Genomic DNA, 20,318 nt, shown 5'->3' on the forward strand with positions numbered 1-20,318 from the left:
CACCCAGCCCGGCGCCCACCAGGGGTGCCTGTGGAGAAGCGGCAGACCTGTGGTCTGGGGGCACCCTCACAAACCGCGCCCTCACCGCCGCCAGCACAGCCGCTCCCTGGCGGGCGGGTCTGGCCACCCGGCCCCGTGGCCCCAGGCGTCGCGTCAGGCCTGGTGTTTGTGTCTTCCAGCTTCCCCACAAGGCAGCGTGAAGACAGCCTGGGCCCCAGAAGCAGGATGAGAAGATGGCAGACTTCCTGTTACCTCGGGGCACCGGCAGCTTCCACAGGTTCACCCGAGAGTCCCTGGCGGCCATCGAGAAGCGCATGGCGGAGAAGCAAGCCCGAGGCTCGACGGCCTCGCAGGAGAGCCGGGATGGGCTGCCCGAGGAGGGGGCCCTCCGGCCCCAGCTGGACCTGCAGGCCTCCAAAAAGCTGCCAGATGTCTATGGCAACCCGCCCCGAGAGCTCCTTGGGGAGCCCCTGGAGGACCTGGACCCCTTCTATAGCACCCAGAAGGTGACTGCCACCCCCCACCCCCCTGCCCGGGCTTCCGCACAGCCTCCCTTGTCTCCGCAGCAGCTGGGGAGAGGGCCTCGCCTCCACACTGGGCTCCTGGGCTGTAGGGGAGTGAGTCATTGGTGATCTACATTCCAATCACCTTTAGTTTGGAGTTCCAGAATAAAAGGCCAGAGACATGCAGCCCGAGATTGCTCGGTGTTGTGAAGAAAGAGAGGGCAGCCACGATTAAAATCTCCCCTCGTGGCAGAGCACCTACTTCGGGGATTGTCCGGTGTGTGTGAAATGGAGGTGGGCCCGGGTCCTGTCCTGAGCTGAGTTGGGCCCCAAAGCACAGCATGTGATCCCCTCTCCTAGCCAGGGACGGGGGCAGCCCGCGCAGCCCTCCTCGGAGGACTTGCTGGGCCTCCGCTGGACCGGAGCTGGGGACCTCAGCGGCAGCTTCCTGGGCTTATGGCTGGCAAAGGGACCAAGCGCCCTGCGGGAAATCTGAGAGGGGTGGGGAGGGGCTGCTTCTGCCTTTCTCCCTCCTGGGTATAGGAAGAGGAAGTGGCTTTTGTCCACTAGGCAGGGTGAGTTAGGATCTCTCGCAGGATGGATTTCCATCCAGAAGGTAAATTCCCCCGCCTCAGGGGTCCCCTGCTCAGGCGGCACCTCTCAGGACTGACTGCCCAGCCCCGCACCCGGCCAGACCACAGGCACACAAGACTCCTGCAGACGCCTGGTTCCCCACCCAGCTGCCCTCGCTTCAGGCCTCACAGCTGGAGGGAAGTGGGTTTGAACTTGGGGGAGGCCTTGCCCCAGAAGGTGGGGGACCTACGACAGTGGCTGCTCACATTACCACAGTCAGTACCAGGGCTGAGGAAGCAGAGGAGCGCACAGACAGGACCCGTGTTCCTAGGGCGCGTGTCCCAGGGCGCGTGTTCATCCGTGGCAGGTGTAAGGGTGGTATGTCTGTGTCATGGGGCACCTGGCTGAGTGCGAGTGTGGTTTGAGATCGTGGCCATGTGTGAATGCTCGTGTGAGGGGGTGGGAGCGAAGGGAGAGCAGCCGACCGCATAGGCACAGGTGGGAGAGGAGAGCTTGAACCTGGTCTTGCTCCTCCCTGGTCCAAGGGACGCGGGTGGGGTTAAGGTCAGTGGCCAGGGCCACGGTTCAGGTCAGAATTAGACTGAAATTTGGGATTAGTCAGGGCGGGTGGGCTTAGGTCAGGGTTGGTCGGAGCTGGAAGTCAGAATTAAGGTTGCAGTTAAGGCCACAGCCGGTGGCAAGTCAGGGCGGTGATTAGGCTGTAGTTAGCTGGGACAGGCAGGAGTCACGGCACGGGGACCCAGTGGAGAGTGTGGTCACGGCTTTGCTAAGCTTTGGGGGCTAGTGGCAGTTGAGCCTGGAAGGAGTCAGGGACACTCTCTTCTTTCCCTGTGACTGGGAATACTTGAACCGTGGCCCAGGTATGATTCTGGTCTCTAAGCTTCTGTCTCTCCTTTCTGACCCCCAGCCACACTGCCTGCATCCCCTCAAGGTGACACAGGTGCCGGGGCAGAACTTTTGGTTCTGATAATATCGGGTCAGCTTGTCTTGTCTCCCCAGCCCAGATTAAACAGGACTTTGTCTCACCAGCAACAGCCTGGGCAAAATGAGACCCCAGGGCTGTGCCACCTCCGTGAGCCTGGGCAGGCTGAGGCTGGGGAGGGGGCGTCGGCTGCTCTCCTCAAGGGCCGGCCCAAACACCCGCCCGATGTGCCGGTGGCTCGGCCTCAACGCTCACGCCCATTGGGCTGAGTAGACAGTGTCTGCTGGGAGCCTGGGGGACCGGTCTACCTCGGGCTGCTCACAGTTCCTCAGGGGGAGACACTGTGTCGCCCCTGTGGTGAGGAGCTGACATCTGTCGGGGCCCCAGGAGACAGGGTCCCAGGGAATGCTGCTCTCTGCTGGGCTGGGGTCTGCCCTTCCCTCACCCTCCTCCTCGCCCCTTAGTCTTCATTCCCCTGTGGGTCTCGTGGGAAAGCCATGCCAGGCGGGGAGGGGGGAGGAGGGTGATGGGGGAGGAGGGGGCATCAACCGGGTCCCGGCTGTGGCAGCAGCACGGCTAGGACCGGGGGAGTCCCCTTCTCTTTGGGACAGTACTTTTGAAAGTACATAAACTACACCCCATCTACCCTTGATGTTCTTCACTTGACCTCATGCCGCTCCAGCCAATGAGGGTCCACTGACCTGCTGAGTGTGCTGCTTCTCCCAGCCCTCACCTCTCCCTCAGGCCTTCTCTTCTCCCTTACCCCGCCCCTTAGCCAGGGCTCTGAGGTTCTAAGCCAACAGATGCCCCCCAAACCTGTCTCCATAAGGGCCCAGGGGCTGCCACCCCCACCTAAAGCAGCTCTCTGTCCACAGACCTTCATCGTGCTGAATAAAGGCAAGACCATCTTCCGGTTCAGTGCCACCAACGCCTTGTATGTCCTCAGTCCCTTCCACCCCATCCGGAGAGCGGCCGTGAAGATTCTGGTTCATTCATATCCTTTGTGTCCGGCGGGGGTGGGCGTATGGGGGCTGGATATTCCTTAAACAAGCAGCACAGTCATGGACCCGGGAGCTGGTTGAAAATGTGGAATCTCAGCTCCCCCGCTCCCCGAGCCCTGCCAGTCAGCACCTGCATTTTAACAGGGTCCCAGAGGATTCCTGGGCACATGAAAGTTTGGGAATCTCTGCTTAGATCCTTGGAGAGAGAAACATCCTAGGAGCTAAACTACTGAGCATCCCAGAAGAAACGAGGCCCGTTGGTGTCCCCTGGCTCTGATGTTGGCTCCAGGTGTCCCCTCCCACTGCACCCTCTCAGCCTGCACCTCACCACCCACTTGCAGGGACCTCAAGCGGATCACCCAGGCTCAGCCGAGGAGAAAGCACTTCCCGATAAAGAGGCCTCTGGTTCATTCGCTTGTGGGCATCTTTCGGGGGACGTGACACTTGCTTTTTGATTAGGTGTTGACAAAATGTTTGCAGTTTGAGAGTGTCTCAAAGAACTCTGGTTAGCATTCAATTATATAAACCACAGCCTAAAAAAGCCACAGGCTGCAGAGGAGAGCTGTGGAGTGCGGCCTGCCACAAGGGACACGTACCGGTCTTTGGACCACCCGTGGGACGGGGTGTTGGCACCCAACCATGGCTGTTCCCCAGACTTCAGGAGAGGGGCCCCTCAGACGGAGCCTCCTGGGGAGGGCGGGTGCTGGCTGCAGAGGCGCGGGCGTCTGCTTTGCTGTGACAGCCTGGGCGGCCTCGCTTTGACGGGCGGCTGGCTCTGCTGTTGATGGAACCCATGCTGCTGGGCCCGGCGGTATGATTAGTTGTGGGCAGGGTGGGCTGGCCCAATGCAGCTCCTGAAGGTCCCCCTCTGTCCCCACTCTGGATGGCCAGGGAAGAAACCTCCCCCATTAACCTCTGGGCGGGTGGGAGGCCTCAGGAAAGCAGCTGTCCAGGGAGGGACACAGTAACCAGGACCGATGCTGACAGCCCAGGGGTTTTCCTGTCCAGGCAGGGGTGAGGACCACTCCTTCCGGGCCGCACTTTCTGCCTACCGGGGCCCCGAGCCCGATTCTTGGCCCACGGGTGAACTGGAGGGGCTCGAGGCTGAATTTGTTTCCTGCTCACAGACTCTCCCCGCCCCTGCCTCTCTCATGAGGCTTCTGAGACGCGTGTCAGTCCAGGGAAAAGCCCACACTCGGGCGATGGCGGTGGCATCAGCAGGGTGGTCTCTCGGGTGGGCGGACACCATGCCGAGGGGCCGTATTCAGGGGGCAGCCTGCCATTCACAGCTATGTCTTACTTTTGTGAGACAAGAGTGCTCCTAGGTTTAACTTTGGGCCATTCTGCCACTGTTCCCAAGCCTCCCGTAGAGACCGGGGACTTTGCTGGGCAACCTGGGATTAAAAAGTTGAATAAGACCCTGTCCTTGCCCGCCTTGGGAATTTTAGAGTCCCCGACGAGTTGACAGGACAGCTACAGGATAGTTGTCATTCCTGCAGGTGCGCGGGCACAGCCTGGGGGAACAGCGGACAGGCAGCCGGATGAGGAAAGGCCAGCCTTCTTTCTCGCGCTGAGCCTGACTTGGGTCTCACTCCAAGGGCGGGCCTCCCTGGAAGCTGGCTTCAGCTCCCCTGGGGCTTCTCCTCCTGGTATCTAACCAACCCCGCAGTGCTTGGCAGCCATGGCAGCCCCCAGAGATGCCCCAGCAGCCCCAGGGTTCCTGCGGGGCCCTGGGCGGGAGGTGGGGCCAGGAGGCCAGGGAGGCAGGTGAGGCACTGGAGGTCCCAGCCTGGCCAGAGGGCCCGCTGAGTGGTGGCTCTGAGGCTGTGAGGTTCTGGTACCACCTAGCAGGACTGGCCCTGTAGGCTCTGAGCCAGACTGCGTTGCTCAGGGCAGCTGCCCCAGGGAAGTCGCTCAACACGAGTGAGGCTCTGTGCTGAGTTCCTAGCCTCCACCTTGACACTCTGCTACCTGGGGATGGATGGGAGCGCACTGCAGGCCCTCAGCAGCACCCCTTAGTGAGCTCTGGGGGGCACTGGCAGAGAGGAAGGGGCCTAGATCCACAGGGTTTGGGAGCAGCCGATGCCCTGAGCTTACCATTCAAAGTGTGATACACCCACCAGTAGCATCGGCATCGTGAGGATCTTGTAGGAATTGCCGAATCTCTGGCCCAACCTGTGACTTAGCACGGTGCCCAGGGTTCCTGAACGTGCAGCCCCAGGACAAACGTCAGTCTGTGAGGGCCGCCTCGGTCTCACCTGGGAAGTTTGTTAAAATTTCAGATTCCTAGCCCTTCCCAGACCACAGTCGCCAATGTGAGGCCTAGGAATCTATAGCTTTTCCATGCATTGTTTTTTAGCCAAGATATAATTCGCATACTGTAAAAGCTACCATTTTAAGCTGTGTAAGTCAGTGGATTTTAGTATATTCATCAGGTTGTACAAACATCACTGCTATCTAAGTCCTTAATACTTTCATCGCCTCAAAGAGAAACCCCCTGCCCACCAGTGGTCACTATGCGTTTCTAGTGCGCACAGCTTTCATGTTTTGAATTACGAACTTTCTACTTACCTTATTTTTATTGTGATTTAAAAAAAAACCAACAACCTGATAACATGAAATACGCCATCTTAACCATTTTTAAGTGCCCGGTACAGTAAGGTTGCCTGTATGCACATTGCTGTGCAACAGATCTCTAGAAACTTTTCCATCTTGCAAAGCTGTAACTCTATACCTGTAGTTGGCTTACACCTTTATATCCATTCCAACATCTAAGTCCTCCGTGTGCAAAGGGCCTGTGTCAGGCCCTTTGGAAAGAGCAGAGGGGGGCAAATTCAAACTTAAAAGGGGGCAGGAATGCAGCCCCTGCTCTCAGGAAAGAAAGCCTGCTCACTTGCAACAGCGCGGGTGCGCACCGTGACCTGCAGGTGCACGCTAACTCAGCTCACCTTCGCTCTGGGCCCCAGGCTAGCAACGCATCCTTGGGAAGGTGCCTAAAAAGTAAATATGAGCATGTTGAATTATTTTTTCCTATGTATTTTTGTTAAAATACTGCAGGATGTTTTCCCGCTAGGATAAAATAAAAGAAACCGACTGAACTCCAGATTCCACTGCCGTCACATTCAGAGAGTCCTCGTGTTCACGCCAAGAGGCATTTTGCTTTCCTGGGTGCACAGATCTGTTCACAGAATACTCCCACGTCTCTCCAGCAGATTCAAATGGGCAATCAAACTGCATGTTTGTGTGTGTGTTTGTGTGTTCGTTTAATAGCACAAACCTATGAAAAATACCCCCACAGCTAATTTCCTTCCCTTTGGGAGTTTTTTGACTCCTTGAGAGCTGAAGACAGGCAGCCGAATTGCAGGCATTTCCCCGTGACCCGTGCAGGCCGTTCTTGCTGGCATTTTAATCATGAGGCTGGGAGTGGGTGTTTGGGGACAATGACACGACAGGACTGAAGATGTTCAGCTGAGCTCAGGCCTGGAGAGCCGGCCTGTGCTTCTGCCCACACATAGGACCCGCTCAGCCGTCGGCCCGAAACTACCTGGCAGTGCAAACAGGTGTGCCCTGGCCAGGGGTGTGCCTGAGTCATCTCTCTGGGACTGGCTGCGTACTGGGCTCCGTGGGGGGCCTGGGGATGCTTTGGGCAGAGTCTCATGGATGAGGGTCTCGGTCCAGGTGGGAAGAGATCACACGCTCACTCCCACACCACATGGGTACACTCAGTGGAATGGTAGAAAATAGTGGAAAAGTTGTCTTCCGGGCCATAAGAGCTGGGCGGGGTTTTGAACAGTCAAGTGGCGGAGACTAGAGCCTGCTGCACCCTGAGCCATGGCTGTGTGTGGAAAAGCCAAAACCCCGACAGGGAGCTGCTGTCATTACCTACCACGGGACCCAGGCCCTGGCTGGCAGGACTCAGAGGGCTGTCTGCCCCGGCCCTTGCCGTTAGAGTTCAGCTCACCTCTGTGTCCAGTCAAGTTCTCCGGTCCAAGGCAGCCTGCCCACCCTGCTGCTTGCTGCCGGGGGAACTTGCCTCCACTCCGGTGAGAGCCAGGGACGGTTCCCCTGCAGCCAGGGGAGGCTGGCTCTGCAGAGAGGGCTCCCCCCAGCCTCGGCCCACCCCGCTTTGCCATGACCAGCGGGGCGGCCTGATTGCCAGGGGCAGCCCGGCCAGCCTTCTGTGCCTGTCTTAGCGCCTCCTCCAGGAAGCTCGGCCAGAGGCACGTCTCATTTCCTGCACCATCTTATCAGAGCAGCTCAGCGGCTCCTGGGCCTCCCTGCCTCCCACACAGGGCCAGGCACACATGCTCAGGTGGCAGTTCTTAAAAATGGCAAGTAAGTCCACTCCTCCCGCATGGCAGCCTGCTTACGCTTTTGGTGTGAGCACTTCACACGGACCGGTTTCATGCTGCCCTGTGGGTGGCAGAGGCCAAGTGTGGGGTGGCATTCCCCCTGAGGCGGTGTGACTCACGCTGGCTCTTCAGTCTGGAGTCAGGGGAGTGGCCCAGGTGGCCTTGGGTGTCACCGAGCAGAGATGGTCTAGCGGCGGGGCTCAGGGTACAGGCTGAGCTGGGCTCTGCCACCGACGGGCTTTGTACCTACCGTCATTATCTGTGGCTGCTGTAACAAGGTTAGCAACTTAAAACAATGCGAAGTCAACACCTTCTAGTTCTGGAAGTCAGGAATCCAGAAGGTTCTCACTGGGCTGACATCAAGGGAGCGGCAGGGCTGCGTTCCTTTTCAGAGGCTCCAGCGGAGAATCTGTTTTCTAGGCTTTTCCAGTGTGTAGAGGCTGTGTGCATTCCTGGCCCGTGGCCCTGTTTCATCTTCAAAGCCCATGACAGCTGGTGGAGTCTTTCTCACTTGCATCACTTTGGGGCTGGCTCTCTGCCCCCCTCTCCCACTTGTCAGGACCCTGTGATGACCCTGGGCCCATCCAGAAAATCCAGGATAATCTCCACATCTTAAGATCCTTCATTTAATCACATCTGCAAAGTCCCGTTGCTGTATCAATTAACATCCACGGTTTCCAGGGATGAGGGGCCTGTTGTTCTGCCTACCATAGTGTCCTTCAACTTAACCTCTGCGCCTTGATCTCCCCCCTCAGAGTCCCCACCTTGTGGGTTGTTGGGAGAATCGAATTAATTGATGGACACAGAGCGGAGCCCGCGGCACCCAGGAGGGGCTCCGACAGTGCTTACTCTTAGCAGCATTTCACTTTTCAGGAATCATCTGGGCTCCTCAGTAGAGGGGCTTAGCAGTGGATCTGGGGGGATGAATAAAGGCTGGCTGAGGGGCTTGTTAACTGTCTGCCCAGTGCGGAAAGGCTCGGCATGGAGCCCAGGCATGGGGAATGTGCGTGCGTGTGTGCGGGCATGTGTGTACAGGAAGGGGAGAGAGGGAAAGGACACTGAGATGGGTATCTGGTCCTGCCCTTGAAAGCTGCAGAGGGAGGTCGGCCTGCCCTGGAGACCATCCCACAGGCCGAGGGATGCTGATTCCAAGCTGAGGGAGGGACCCCAGTGCCTGGAGATGTGTCCCCTGGCCAAGAAGAAATCAAGGCTTTCTGGGGCCATGGCCTCCGAGCTGAGCAGCTCTGGTTTGATTAAAGGGGGTTCCAAAGCCTGACCGCTCTCATCCCAGGCAAGACACTGGAGAACTGGTTGTAAGCGAGGCACTGGGTTTGGCGTGCTATTGCCTAGTTGCCTAGATTCTCTAGGAGGAGGACTGGAGGTGCGGGGAGCATCCACGTGGAACCCTTGCAAGGCCTCACCTCTCTCCAGCTGGGCAGCCCCTCCCCTGAGAAGGCAGCCTCCCAGCCCAGCCCGCCCTCCAGTCGGACAGCACTGACCTCCCATTGGCCGGCCGAGGCTGGGTCCGGCCATGCGAGGGTGGGGCTGTAGTGGGGAGGAAAGAGGCAGCCCCTGGAGCTCCATTTCTGCGGCTCGTGGGCAGCCTGCGGGAATCGGGGGCTGAGGCAGGGGCAGTGGGGGGGGGCCTGGGGGCAGCCGCGGGGAATAGGAGGCCTGGCCTCTCTGGCTGGGGAGGGCATTTGTAGGGCATCAGAGCATCCCTGTTCCCGGCCAGGCCCTTTGGGGACGCCCCAGCCCACGGGAGGCTCAGAGCCTGTCCTTTGCTTCTCTGTAGGCCTCGAAGAGGTGACGGAGGCCGTGGAGATCCGGTAGAGCTTAGTCCAGCCCGAAGCAGCAGCTGGGACTTGAAGCCAAAGAGTCAGGGGTCAGACAAGGCCTGAAGCAGCTTAGTTCAAGGCCAAGGGCCCAGAGGGGTATTCAAGACTCAGTCCCAGCCTTTGAACAGCTCCCCTTCTGGCCAGGTGCAGGTGGGCATTGCCAGTCAGAGAGCAACCACATGCTAAGGAACCCCTGCTGAGGACACTCCTGCTTGAGGAGTGCTCCTGCTGGGGGGTTTCTTGGAGGAAGAGGAGGAGTGTATTGGGTGGAATAGAGGACAAGAGTGAAGAGCATGGGCAAAGGCAGCAAGCAACCAGGGAAGCCGTCCAGGTTCAGCATGTCCCGACAAGGTATATACATTTTGTTAGCAGAACACTTCTTCAGAGAAGTTCTAGGCCAAAAGTCAGCCTGGGCAGCTCCCATGGAAGTGGGGGAGGGAGCTCAGACCCGGCCCCATGGCCTGGCTCTCTGACAGTGGCCCTCGAGGAAGTTTAAATGCCTCCTCCCTCCGATGTGGCTGAGCACAGTGTTCCCCCACTGCCCTGCCTAAAAACCTCTGAGGTCTGGGGTCGGCCCTTCCTCCCTTCCCTCTGGGCTGTGCCCTGCAGGGGGACTGCTAAAGGTGTGGATTCATGTGTCTGGTCCCTGCTAGGGGCTGTAGAGCAGGGCAGGTGTCCAGCCGCAAGTACCAGGGAAGGGACAGAGGCCGGCCTCTGCGGGGAGAAGTTGGTAAGGGCTGGGCACAGCCCCTATGTGTCTTCTTGGAGCCTGTGTCTCATTGATGTGGCAGCACTGGCCTGGTAGTGACAACCCCAGGGCCAGGACCCTCTGGCAGCAGTGGCCTGGCTGGCCCCCCTGCACATGGTTTTCCTTGACTCCTGGCCCACGCTCTTCAGCATGCTCATCATGTGCACCATCCTGACCAACTGCGTGTTCATGGCGCAGCACGACCCTCCACCCTGGACCAAGTATGTCGAGTGAGTATCTCCAGCTGGCCCCTCCCCCTTCCTTTCTGTTCCATACAACAGCCCCTCAAGTCACCCCTGAAGAGGGCTGGGTCCAAGCTCAGGGACTCACTCACCTCGGGGAGTCCTTGGACCAGCCCCCACCCTCTCTTGCTGCTCCCACTCCTGCCAACTTCCAGCTCGGCGTTGTGCCCTCAGGGCAGGAAGCTTTCCAGGCTGACAAAGCGGGGAGTTTCTCCCAAAGAGGCCTGGAAAAGGCTCTGAAATAATAATGAATAATACTTGATCAAGCACTTAGTGCATGGCATAGGACAGCAAATCATCTCCCCTAACCCTCACGGCAGCCCAGGAGGGTAGGCACAGCCCCTGTCTCTATTCAACAGAGAAGGAGACAGCATTGGAGAAGAAACTCGCCCAGTCCCGTGCAGCTGGGAGCTGTGGCCACCAGGAAGCGCCGCAGGGCTACCCCGACCTCAACCCCGTACTCTGCTGCCTTTTCCCTCCAAGTCTTGCCTCCTCTAACCATTTGCATGATTTCAGAAAACTGCTTCTGATCTTTCCTTCCCAAACCGAAGGCCCTTCCCCACCGGTGCTAAGCAGACCTGGTAGGCCCTTGGTGCATGTGGCTTCTGTGTTCAGGAGACCAAAGCCGCTTGCCTGGTGGCTGTCCCTGGTCACAGAGGACCAGCAGTGCCAGGGCCTGCATCCCGCTGCTGAGAGCTCGGAAGCACGTGGTGTGGCCCCTCCCACTCCAGCCCGGTGGGCCACAGTGCCAGCACCCAGGCATTTGGGATCCTTCAGCCCACCCCAGGCAGAGAGAACAGCCCCCACCCCACCTCGCCTCAAGTGTTAGAACATCAACCCCTTTCCAAGGTCAAGGCAGACATCTATGGCTACCTACCCAGCAGGCAGTTGAGGATGGACCATGCTTTCCTCACTCTCTGTTGAGGACCTGCCAACAAGGGGGAGAGGCCGTGACTGTGGGTGCCCTTACTGTCCCATGGGGCAGACCCAGTGGCCACCCTATGCCTGTTGATATAGACTAGCAAGGCTGGGGTGAGGAGGTAGGTGGAGGGTCTTCGTACATCAACACAATGAAGAGAGAGAAGATGGAGGTTCAGATGGGCACATGGCGGGCACTCCATGCTGAATAAACTAACGGGAAGATGGGTTCATTAGCTGAAGGTCTGAAACAAATCTCCAGCTCACAACTCCAGCTCTGCCATGGGGCCCATCAGGGAGCCTGGTCGAAGGGCCCAGGACTTGCGCCACGTGGAGAACCCGGGACACCTGGCCCACAGGCTTCCGACCCCCTGAGGAACCCACCCATCTTTTCTCCCCAGGTACACCTTCACTGCCATTTACACCTTTGAGTCTCTGGTCAAGATACTGGCTCGAGGCTTCTGCCTGCATGCCTTCACCTTCCTCCGGGACCCATGGAACTGGCTGGACTTCAGCGTGATTGTCATGGCGTAAGTACCTCGCTCACCTGCTGCATTGCGCTGTGCCGCGCCAGGCCACACTGCGGGGCAAGTGCACCGCCCTGTGCCCGGCCCTCCCGGCCTCCCCGCTGCAGCCTGCCTGCAGCTCCTCAGGGGGTGTATAACAGCCTGCCTTCCTGCCATGGCAGGAAGAAGGTGGGATAGAGACCCCCAGCCCCTGCGGGTGGGGAGAGACCAGTGCACAGTAGCTCAGGTGGGCCACGGTGGTCAGGTTTGCCGCCTCACCTGTCGCTCCACGGTAGCCCCGTGCTCAAGGGACACCGTTAGGATTCTGGTTGAGCACTCTCTGCCCTGTCCACCAAGGGAAACCTGTGCACAGTGACCTGGATTCCGAGGTAACTAAGAAAGAAATTACAGTAAAGAGAGAGAGGAGCCTGGAGAAGTGACTGGGCATCCCCTGGAACTCATGCCAGACCCACCGGCACATCTGCTCTCCCTGCTCATAGACTCTGCACATGTTAAGGCACCTGGTCACTGGCGTGATCCAGTGGGTCCTCACACCAGCCAGAGAGGCGGGCTGGATGGGGGTTCCTGAACCCCATTTTACAAATGAGAAAATTAATGCCAAGGACACGCAGGGAGCCCGCCAGAACGTGAACGGGACCCCTGGCCAGCTGCCACACGTGCGCAGGCCCCGCCTCCTCACCTGGGAGGAGACCCGTGCTGAGGGACTGTGTTGAAGCTTGCCGCGCTGGATGTCTAAGGCATCGGATGCTGTGTTCTGGTGGAGACTGATCGAGGCAGGCCTCCCGTGCCGGAGCTGTGGTCAGGGGCTCAGCCGTCAGAAAGCCGTCAGCTTTCTGAAAGCCCAAGATGTGTGGAGAACCCAGTGCATGCAGGACCAGGCACCACGCCTGGGCAAGGAGCAGAGCTGGTGAGGGTTATGCTCTCTGCCCTTGCAGAGCCTCAGTTTCCCCACCTGTGAAAGGGTAGTGTTAGGCTGGGTGGTATCGGAGGTTCAGTTCAGTGCCCATTTTGTGTGATTCTCAGATTCACGGAATCGACCTACTTATGGCAAAGTGTTTCTTTCTTTAAAAAAAAAAAAAGTATTGATTGATGAGAGAGAGAAACATCAATTTGTTCTTCCACTCATTTATGCATTTATTGGTTGATTTTTGTATGTGCCCTAACTGAGAATCAAACCTGCAACCTTGGAGTATCAGGACAATGCTCTGACCCACTGAGCTACACGGCCAGGGCGATGAAGTCTTTATTTAACCCCAGACATGAGCAGGCCTGAGCTCAGCCGTGCTATGAGGAAGGGAAGAGAAAGAAGGACCTGCTGACGAGCTACCTAGAGAACCTACTGGTTAAAAGGGGCATCAGAGCCACTGTTTCCGTTTGACAGGTAGGGAAGCTGAGGCTCAGAGAGAGACTACCACTTGCCCCAAGTCCAGAGAAGATTTAGGCCTGGGCAGCGCTGAGTGAGCCAGGGAGGGAATAGTGGGAGAGGAGGACGCGGAGAGGTGGGTTTGGGGGGCAGGCTGTGCTGTCCCCAGGCCACATTCAGAGCTAAGTGCAAGGGGAGCCACTGGGGGTTAAAAGCGGGCAGTGATGTGATCCGACTTACATTCTGTAAAGATCTCTCTGGCTGTTGTGTGGACAGGAGACTAGAGGGCAAGGGTGGAAGCAACAGAGCTGTTCAGAGGCTATTTTAGTAGCCAGGAGAGAGGGAATGGTGGCTGGGACCAGGGTCCACGTGGAGAAGGTAAGAGACATGGTCAGAGTCCGGATATACTGTGAGGACAGGGCTGACAGGAGACCCCCAAGGCAGCCTTTGGCTTGAGCAGCTGGGGGAATGGTGGTTACCACTTGTTGAAATGGAGAATGGAGGGAGGAACTGGCTGCAGGAAGAAGGGATTCAAAAGTCCGGGTTGGAGTGTATGAAGTTTGAATGCATCCAGGGTAAGATATGGAATCAGCAACGGGCTATTCCAGTCTGGAGCCCAGGCTAGAGGTCCGAGGTGGAGATATAAATTTAGAAGCCATCAGGATGCAGATGGCATTTAAAGCCGGGAGATCAGATGAAATCATCCAGGAGTGAGCGTAGCCTGAGAGGGAAGCCGCCTGGGGACTGGGCCATGGGACGCTCTGATGTCTCAAGGTCCATGCCGAAGAGGATGGAGGGGAAGAGCCTGGAGGGAGCTGCCAGGAAGGGTGGCGGGACAGCAGGGGAGAGCAGTGTCCCAAAAGCCAACAGAGGGGTGTGACTCAATTGGAAAGATACCACAAGGCGGCTGAGGAAGGCAAGAACCAAGGCTGGACCAGCAACGTGAATATCGCTGATGACCTTGACAGGACAGGTTCCAGTGGAGCTGAGGACGGACACCTGATTACAAAGGGCTCGAGGGAGAGGGAGGAGGGGAGGCGGAGCAAGTGGAGACAAAGATTTTGTGGGGTTTGCTGTACAACCGATCCAAGATAGGGTGGCTGCCTGAGGAGAAGGTGAATGAAGGGAGGATGTTTAAATAAGGGAGGTACCTGTCTTTGCAGGCGGCTGGGAAGCATTCAGGGAGCGAGGCAGTTGATGGCGGAGGAGGGGGGAATTGCTGGAGCGAGGCCCTCGCGCCCGTCCGAGGGGCGGGGATCCAGGGCCAGGTGGAGCGTTAGTGTTAAGAGCAGGAAGGACAGAATCTCAGGTGGAGAGAGAGGTGGACTGATAGAGTCGATGATGAGAGAAAAAGAAATTTCTCCTCTGATTGCTTCTATTTTTCTCGGCGATAAGAAGCAGAATCATCAGCTGAGAACATGAGGTCTGAGGAGAGCAAGAGCTGGGAGGTTGCACTGACTTGGGAGTGGAGTGGCTGCTGGGCCCAGGCTCCAGGTGCCCTATGGGGAGAGGACAGTGATCCATGGGCCTCTGAGGGCCTGGTGTCCCACAGCGAGGGGGCCTGGCAGGAGAGGATACAGCGGCCGCCTGAGCCGTCGTCCCTACCCTCCCGTCCTGGAGCCTGAGCAGGACAGTTTCATGGCAGTGAGGCCCAGACCCTGGGAAAGAGCTACCCCAGGCCCCTTGTCTGATGGCAGGAACCAGGTCTGGCCTGTTTTCAACCCATGACTCTGGGAGGTGCCCTGCATGACCTGAGGCCCTTAGTGAGCGAGTCCTCCTGCTCTGTCTCAGGGCAAAATCCCAGTCTCCATCCCCACGGGATCCCACACAGAACCGCTCCTTCTGCTCGGATTCGCAGAGCAGGTGCGCCCTGCCTGCCTTCACTCTGTACCGGGACCGGGGGCGGCAAAGCAGAGCAGGGCCTCTGAGGCCGCCAGACTGTTTCCACATTTGCCAGCATCTCACAGAAATGGCATGCTCACTTCCCTTGGGCCAAGTGGACCCACTGGAATGCCAGCTTTGTGCTCTGGGCTGGATTGGCCTGGCACCTTTGACTGACAGTGATTTGGCCTTATGAAAACAATTAATTACTGCCATGGTAATGCAGTGAAATGCATTCTGCTCTATGGTTCTTAGAATAATCAAAGGGCTCTTAGAATAATCAAAGGAGTCTTAAGTGGCAGAAAAGTTGTGTTCCATGAAAATCCCCATCCCATCTCCATTTTATAGATGGAGAAACCGAGGCTCAGAGAGAGCCTGCATTTGCCTAGGATTATAGAATGAATCAGCAGCAATGCTGGAACTGAAACCAAATCTCCTAGCTCATAACCATGAGAGGCACCCCAAGTCTGATGTTTCTGGCCAGGTTTTGACATGATCCCCCAGGCCCACCTCCACCTGATTTGGAGGTTGTGGGAGGATCGGAGGGGGTGCCAGGAAGCCCGCGGGGCTCCGCTTGCAGCCCTCCAGCCAGAGCTCTTCCTGTGCCCCCCCCCCCCACAACAAGCTGGGCATTACCTGCTAGTTAGCACAGCCTCCCACCGTCTGGGGTTGTTATGGAAACCAAACCTGGAGGGGAAGGGGGGGAGGGCAGCGAGGAGAGGGTGGCAATCACCGCAGTAGCTAGTGCTGAGTGTACCCTCTGCCTGGCAGCCCAGGAGGGGCCGTCTGCATTGAATGGGGTGGTGCACAGCAAGCCCTGGGATGGAGCAGGAGGAAGGCCCAGGTCTGCCCTTCCTCGTGGATCCTCAACCTCCAGAAAGGCTCCCCCTGCGCGGGGGCTTGTGTGATGGGGTAGAATTCTCACCCATCACCCTCTGCTCTTTCTGTGGCAGGGCCCACGGCCCCATCCCAGCCGCCGGCCCCGGCCCAGCAGCTTGGCCCTGGCAGCAGAAGTCCTGTAGAATGGCCTTGAGGAGCATTCTGCCATCTGACAGGCAGAGCTCCACCCCCAGCCCCGCCCACCGCGGCTGAAGCTGGCCCTTTGCCAGCCATGGGGCTCTCCTGCTGGCCACGCTCCAGGGCCCCACGAGAGGCCTCACTCGGGGTCTAAGGCCCCAACCTGGGAAGCAGCCAGGCCCAGGCTCTGGGACGAGTAAAAGAGGCAACAGCCCTCATGTCACAAACATGGTCACAGATACCTCACGCCCTCACCCAGGCCTCTGCCCCACCTTCAAGACTTTCGCCTCCTCAGGATTGCTCCCACCTGTGCTCCGACTTCACAAACACGGCCACCAGCCCCTCTCCTGTCCCAGCCACTTGGCCGGCTTTGCAAGTCTGACAACACCCAGCTTGGGATCTTAGGGTCTCAGCGTCTCTGTGCTCAGAGCCAGCTGCTGAGGGGGCAGGCGATGAGTGGAAGGCAAGCCCTGTCTGTGCTGGGGGACTTGAGGGGGTGGGAAGGCAGGTTCTACACTGGGAGAGGCACAGGCAGGCAGAATGTATGTCACAGGAGACTCCAGGAGACAGACAGGGTCTATAAGGGATAGGAGAGGAAAAGCAGGGGCAGTTCGTTCCCTCTCCAGTCTGCATGGCAGTCCACTCGCTCCCTGGACCCAGAAGAGACAGCCTTGAACCAGTGTCCAAGCAAGGAAAGCGTTTTCCCTGGGCTGCATCCATTCAAGCAGCCGCTGGAAATGGGGCCCAGAGCCACCAGCCTGCGAGAACCATGGCTTCGGTGGGATAGCAACATTGGCAACTTTCAGGCTCGTCCTGACGGTCCTGTGGCAGCACCGTGTCTGGACAGAGAGTCCGAGCCTGAGAGAAAATGTGGGACAGAGGCCAGAGGGTCTGAACCGCCAAAAGAGAGTAGAATAACCATGGAAAGTTGGGAGGGGGCACGGACCACGTTAATAGGTACATTCGGGCCGGAACAAGGGAGGTGACTTCTGTTCCCCACTGGTAGGTGGGGCTGCATCTGATCGCTGCCCCTGGAGAAGGTTAGCCCGCCGAAGTGAGTCTGGGGCATGAAAGGGAGTCCACGGACTGTGGTGTGGCCAGAAGGAAAGTTCTGCTGACTTTGCATCTCTGGAGGGACGTAGTGAGTAAGGAGGGAGAGACATGGTCCACAGGGCCCATGAGTGGGCCTAGAGGAAGCTGGTGTCAGCCAGTGTCAGTCAGAGCTGGACCAGACTGGACCCTGCTGACCCCAGGACACGGAGTCCCCTGACACAGCCTTCTCTGGGGACGCCCACAGCAGCCTGAAGGCAGATGCAGAAGCCCTAAGTAGAGCGGAGGGGCCCGCAAGTCCAGGCTGCCTGGCATAGCGAGTCCGGCTGCATGGCCAGCCCACCCCTGGCACTCGCGCGGCGTCGCTGGGCTGACGCCCTGGGTCTGACATCACTCAGACACCAAGTCAGACGCACTTGGTTAAACATCAGACATCCTGAGTCCGCTGTCCTTTGTTAAACATCAGACACCTTCGGTTAAATGTCAGACACCCTGGATGCGAAGGCTTTGGTTAAATATCACAAGTCACTTGCCATTGTCCCGATGGCCCTGGTCACACTCTGTCCCTCCATCTCTCAGACATCCTGGTCATGTGGCCCATCCACACGTGTCCTCACACTTGGCTCGGGCAGGTCCCTGCCCCCTAGAGATGACGCCTTTCTCCTAGGCCTGTGGAGGCCACCAAGGTCCAAGCTGTAGATGGGAGCCCCGAGCCTGCTCAGCCCTGCCGAGAGTCACTGAGTCCAAGCAAACCCCGCGGGCTGCTCACCTCCGGAGGTCACTGCTGCTGTGGAGACCCAGGGCCATCCCTGGGGGACACCGAGAGTCTTGGGGTTGCCCTGCGGTGAACTCATGGGGTAGGAGGTGGAGTCTCCCTAGGATCCCACATCCTGCCTTTTTCTTTTCTTGTGTTGGCCCCTGCCCATGAGCACACAAGGAGCTGAATGTGCAGGCAACCTCCCTTCTCATCTTCCAAAGCATCATCTTGAGAACTCTGCTTCTCCCCTTGAGTACAACTGCTCACACAGAGACTTGCAGTTGGAAGGAGAAGACCCAGCCACGCTTCAGAGAAGGTCTCAGCTGGGGCTTCAGGGTCCCGTGGTTCGGAGCAGCCAGGCACGAGCGGATGACCCAGACGGCAGAAGACTCAGAGCAAACGCAGGATCAGAAGCCCACCTGCCTCCTGTGTCGCCTGGCCAGGGCCTCCTGGAAAAGTTTCCCTCTGCACCATGCAGTGTCCTCAGCCTCAAACCCTGGTCCCCAGTGTCGTGGCGAATGTGGCAGAGTACTTGCCTCCTGACACAGTTTGTTCATGGGACCATCACCAAGAAAGCTGCCTGGGGCTTGCCTTGTGCACATCCTTAAGGCACCGTGGCTGAGGTGCCCCTGGCAGGAGGGTCGAGCTCAGGAAGACAATCCAGGGGAGGCCCTGGGCCATCACATCCCTTCCTGTGGGAGAGGGTGGGGCGGGAGGGCAGGCTGAGATGCTGCTTTGCAATTCCCAATAACTGTGGTTTGATTCTGCAGGTATGTATCAGAAAGTATAAAACTAGGCAATTTGTCGGCTCTTCGAACTTTCAGAGTCCTGAGAGCTCTAAAAACTATTTCAGTTATCCCAGGTAAGATGCCCAGGTTTGCCTCTCAGATCTCAGCTACAAGTGACTCTCTCTCTGTCTCCCCTCCCATGTGTCTCCTCTTGGCGTGTTGTCACTGTCTCGTGTGTGACTTTCCCTTGTTACAGATACACAACTGAATTTGTGGACCTGGGCAATGTCTCAGCTTTACGCACCTTCCGTGTCCTCCGGGCCTTGAAAACTATATCAGTCATTTCAGGTGAAAATCGTGTTAAACGCCAAGGCTGGAGGGACTTTCCAGCCACCTGAGAGTCAAGGCGACCTCAGGAAGGCCCCTCGAATGTGCCTGTCACCAGAATACTTTTCCCAGAGCTCGGCTGTAGGAGTGATCGGCGGTAGATACCACTGTGTCCTCAAAGCCTCAGAATGGGCTTCAGACCGCCCACCCCAGCAAAGCCCACTCTCACAGACACCCGGGGACAGAGAGCACCCCATGGCAGGTCCTGGATGGAACCCAGATTCGTCCCCAGAGAGCGAGTTCTTTCCCAAACTCAACTCAGCTCAAAGCTTGTATGTGAATTGCTCCTGAAGCATCGGCCTCCGATAAGGAAATCACATACACCCCCGGTACAAAACAAAGGAAAACTCCAGCCCAGTCTTTCATGGCTGAGTGCCCAGTCGCTGCCTTGAGTCCCCGCTGGTGATCTGTGCAGAGCCGGAGCCCCAGCCCCGTTCCGTGAAGCGGAGTGTACTCTGCGGACAGGCGACATCGGGCCTTGGCGTCTAACGGTCCTCGCTGCATGGTGCGGTAGAGGTTTAGCAAACCGCGCATGGTAGCCTCAGGAAGAAATCCTCCTCGACAGATGTTGGCAACTGTGCCTGGATACCTTCCAAGGCCAGGCGGCTTCTCTAGAAAATCAGTCAGCCCCATCGATTCAGGAAAGCTCCCAAAAGACTCCAGTGATTTCAGAACCCAGAGGCTCTTTCTAGAGCCCGTTCTGAATGCAGCTGCTCTGAGAACTGGAGGAGACCCTTGTTTTAAGAAAGCAGCTGGAGACTGCTTGCGTGCCACAGATCTGGAGGGCGGTCAGAGCCGAGGGAGGGCTGCAGCCACCCCTGATTTGGAAAGCTGGCGGGTCCTCACCCCTTGGCCTGCATTTGGCTGGTAGTGCCCCCAGGGAGGCAGGGACCCTGCTCTGAGCTCCCTGGAGGCGTTGAGACTCCTTCTGGTGGGGTTAATTATCTTTCAAGAGGACCCTCCCCTTATGCTGCATGCACACCGAGCCTCAGAACGTTCCTCCTGACCCTGAACCCACCGTGGGATGCACACAGAGGCCACCTGTCTCCCACCCCTGCTGAGAGCCAGTAACAAGAGGGACAGTCTGTTCCCAGCCACTCCCATGGAGCTGTCCCATGAGACAGGTGTCCCTTGCCTTGACAAACACATACATGCTCAGAAGCATCCAGGCCTGTTTTCTGGGGTCCCAGGGACAACCTCACAGCACACACCGCACAAGAGAAGATAAGCACACTGACTGTAGCAGTTAAGGAAAGGCACGGTCCAGTCTATTACGTAAGGGAGGCTGAGAAAGGAAAATATTTCTCAGTCCTGGGGAAAAGTAGGAAGCCTGTTGCAACCCAGGCCCTTTGGATCTCCTCAAGGTGCCAGCAACCCACTGAAGCAGCAGAGAGCAGACCCTGAAGGCGGGCATTAGGAAAATGCTGTGGCCAGTATCATGGAAGGCTTCCTGGAGGAGGTGTCTCCTGAGCTGAGTCTTACATAGCCTC

At 57.9% G+C, this 20,318-nt stretch overlaps 1 protein-coding gene across 9 annotated transcripts in view; it reads left to right on the plus strand.

Moving 5' to 3' along the window:
* The first annotated feature begins 233 nt into the window (after positions 1-233).
* The window catches only part of SCN5A (sodium voltage-gated channel alpha subunit 5), a 76,048-nt gene continuing 55,963 nt past the window's right edge, over positions 234-20,318 (plus strand). For 6 of the 9 annotated variants that reach the window (XM_054595387.1, XM_054595390.1, XM_054595388.1 and 3 more), the window contains exons 1-5: positions 234-506; positions 2,895-3,013; positions 10,099-10,188; positions 11,520-11,648; positions 18,484-18,575. In XM_054595387.1, coding sequence (XP_054451362.1) covers positions 234-506; positions 2,895-3,013; positions 10,099-10,188; positions 11,520-11,648; positions 18,484-18,575 — 703 coding nt within the window. Of the gene's footprint in view, positions 507-2,894; positions 3,014-10,098; positions 10,189-11,519; positions 11,649-18,483; positions 18,576-18,697; positions 18,790-20,318 lie in introns of all 9 variants that reach the window. The other 3 variants (XM_054595384.1, XM_054595385.1, XM_054595386.1) reach the window with 1 other exon arrangement.

This window comes from Pteronotus mesoamericanus, unplaced genomic scaffold (genome assembly GCF_021234165.1).
Source record: "Pteronotus mesoamericanus isolate MK-2021 breed Mesoamerican mustached bat unplaced genomic scaffold, CSHL_Meso_final scaffold_54, whole genome shotgun sequence".
In the NCBI taxonomy this organism is placed as follows: domain Eukaryota; kingdom Metazoa; phylum Chordata; class Mammalia; order Chiroptera; family Mormoopidae; genus Pteronotus; species Pteronotus mesoamericanus.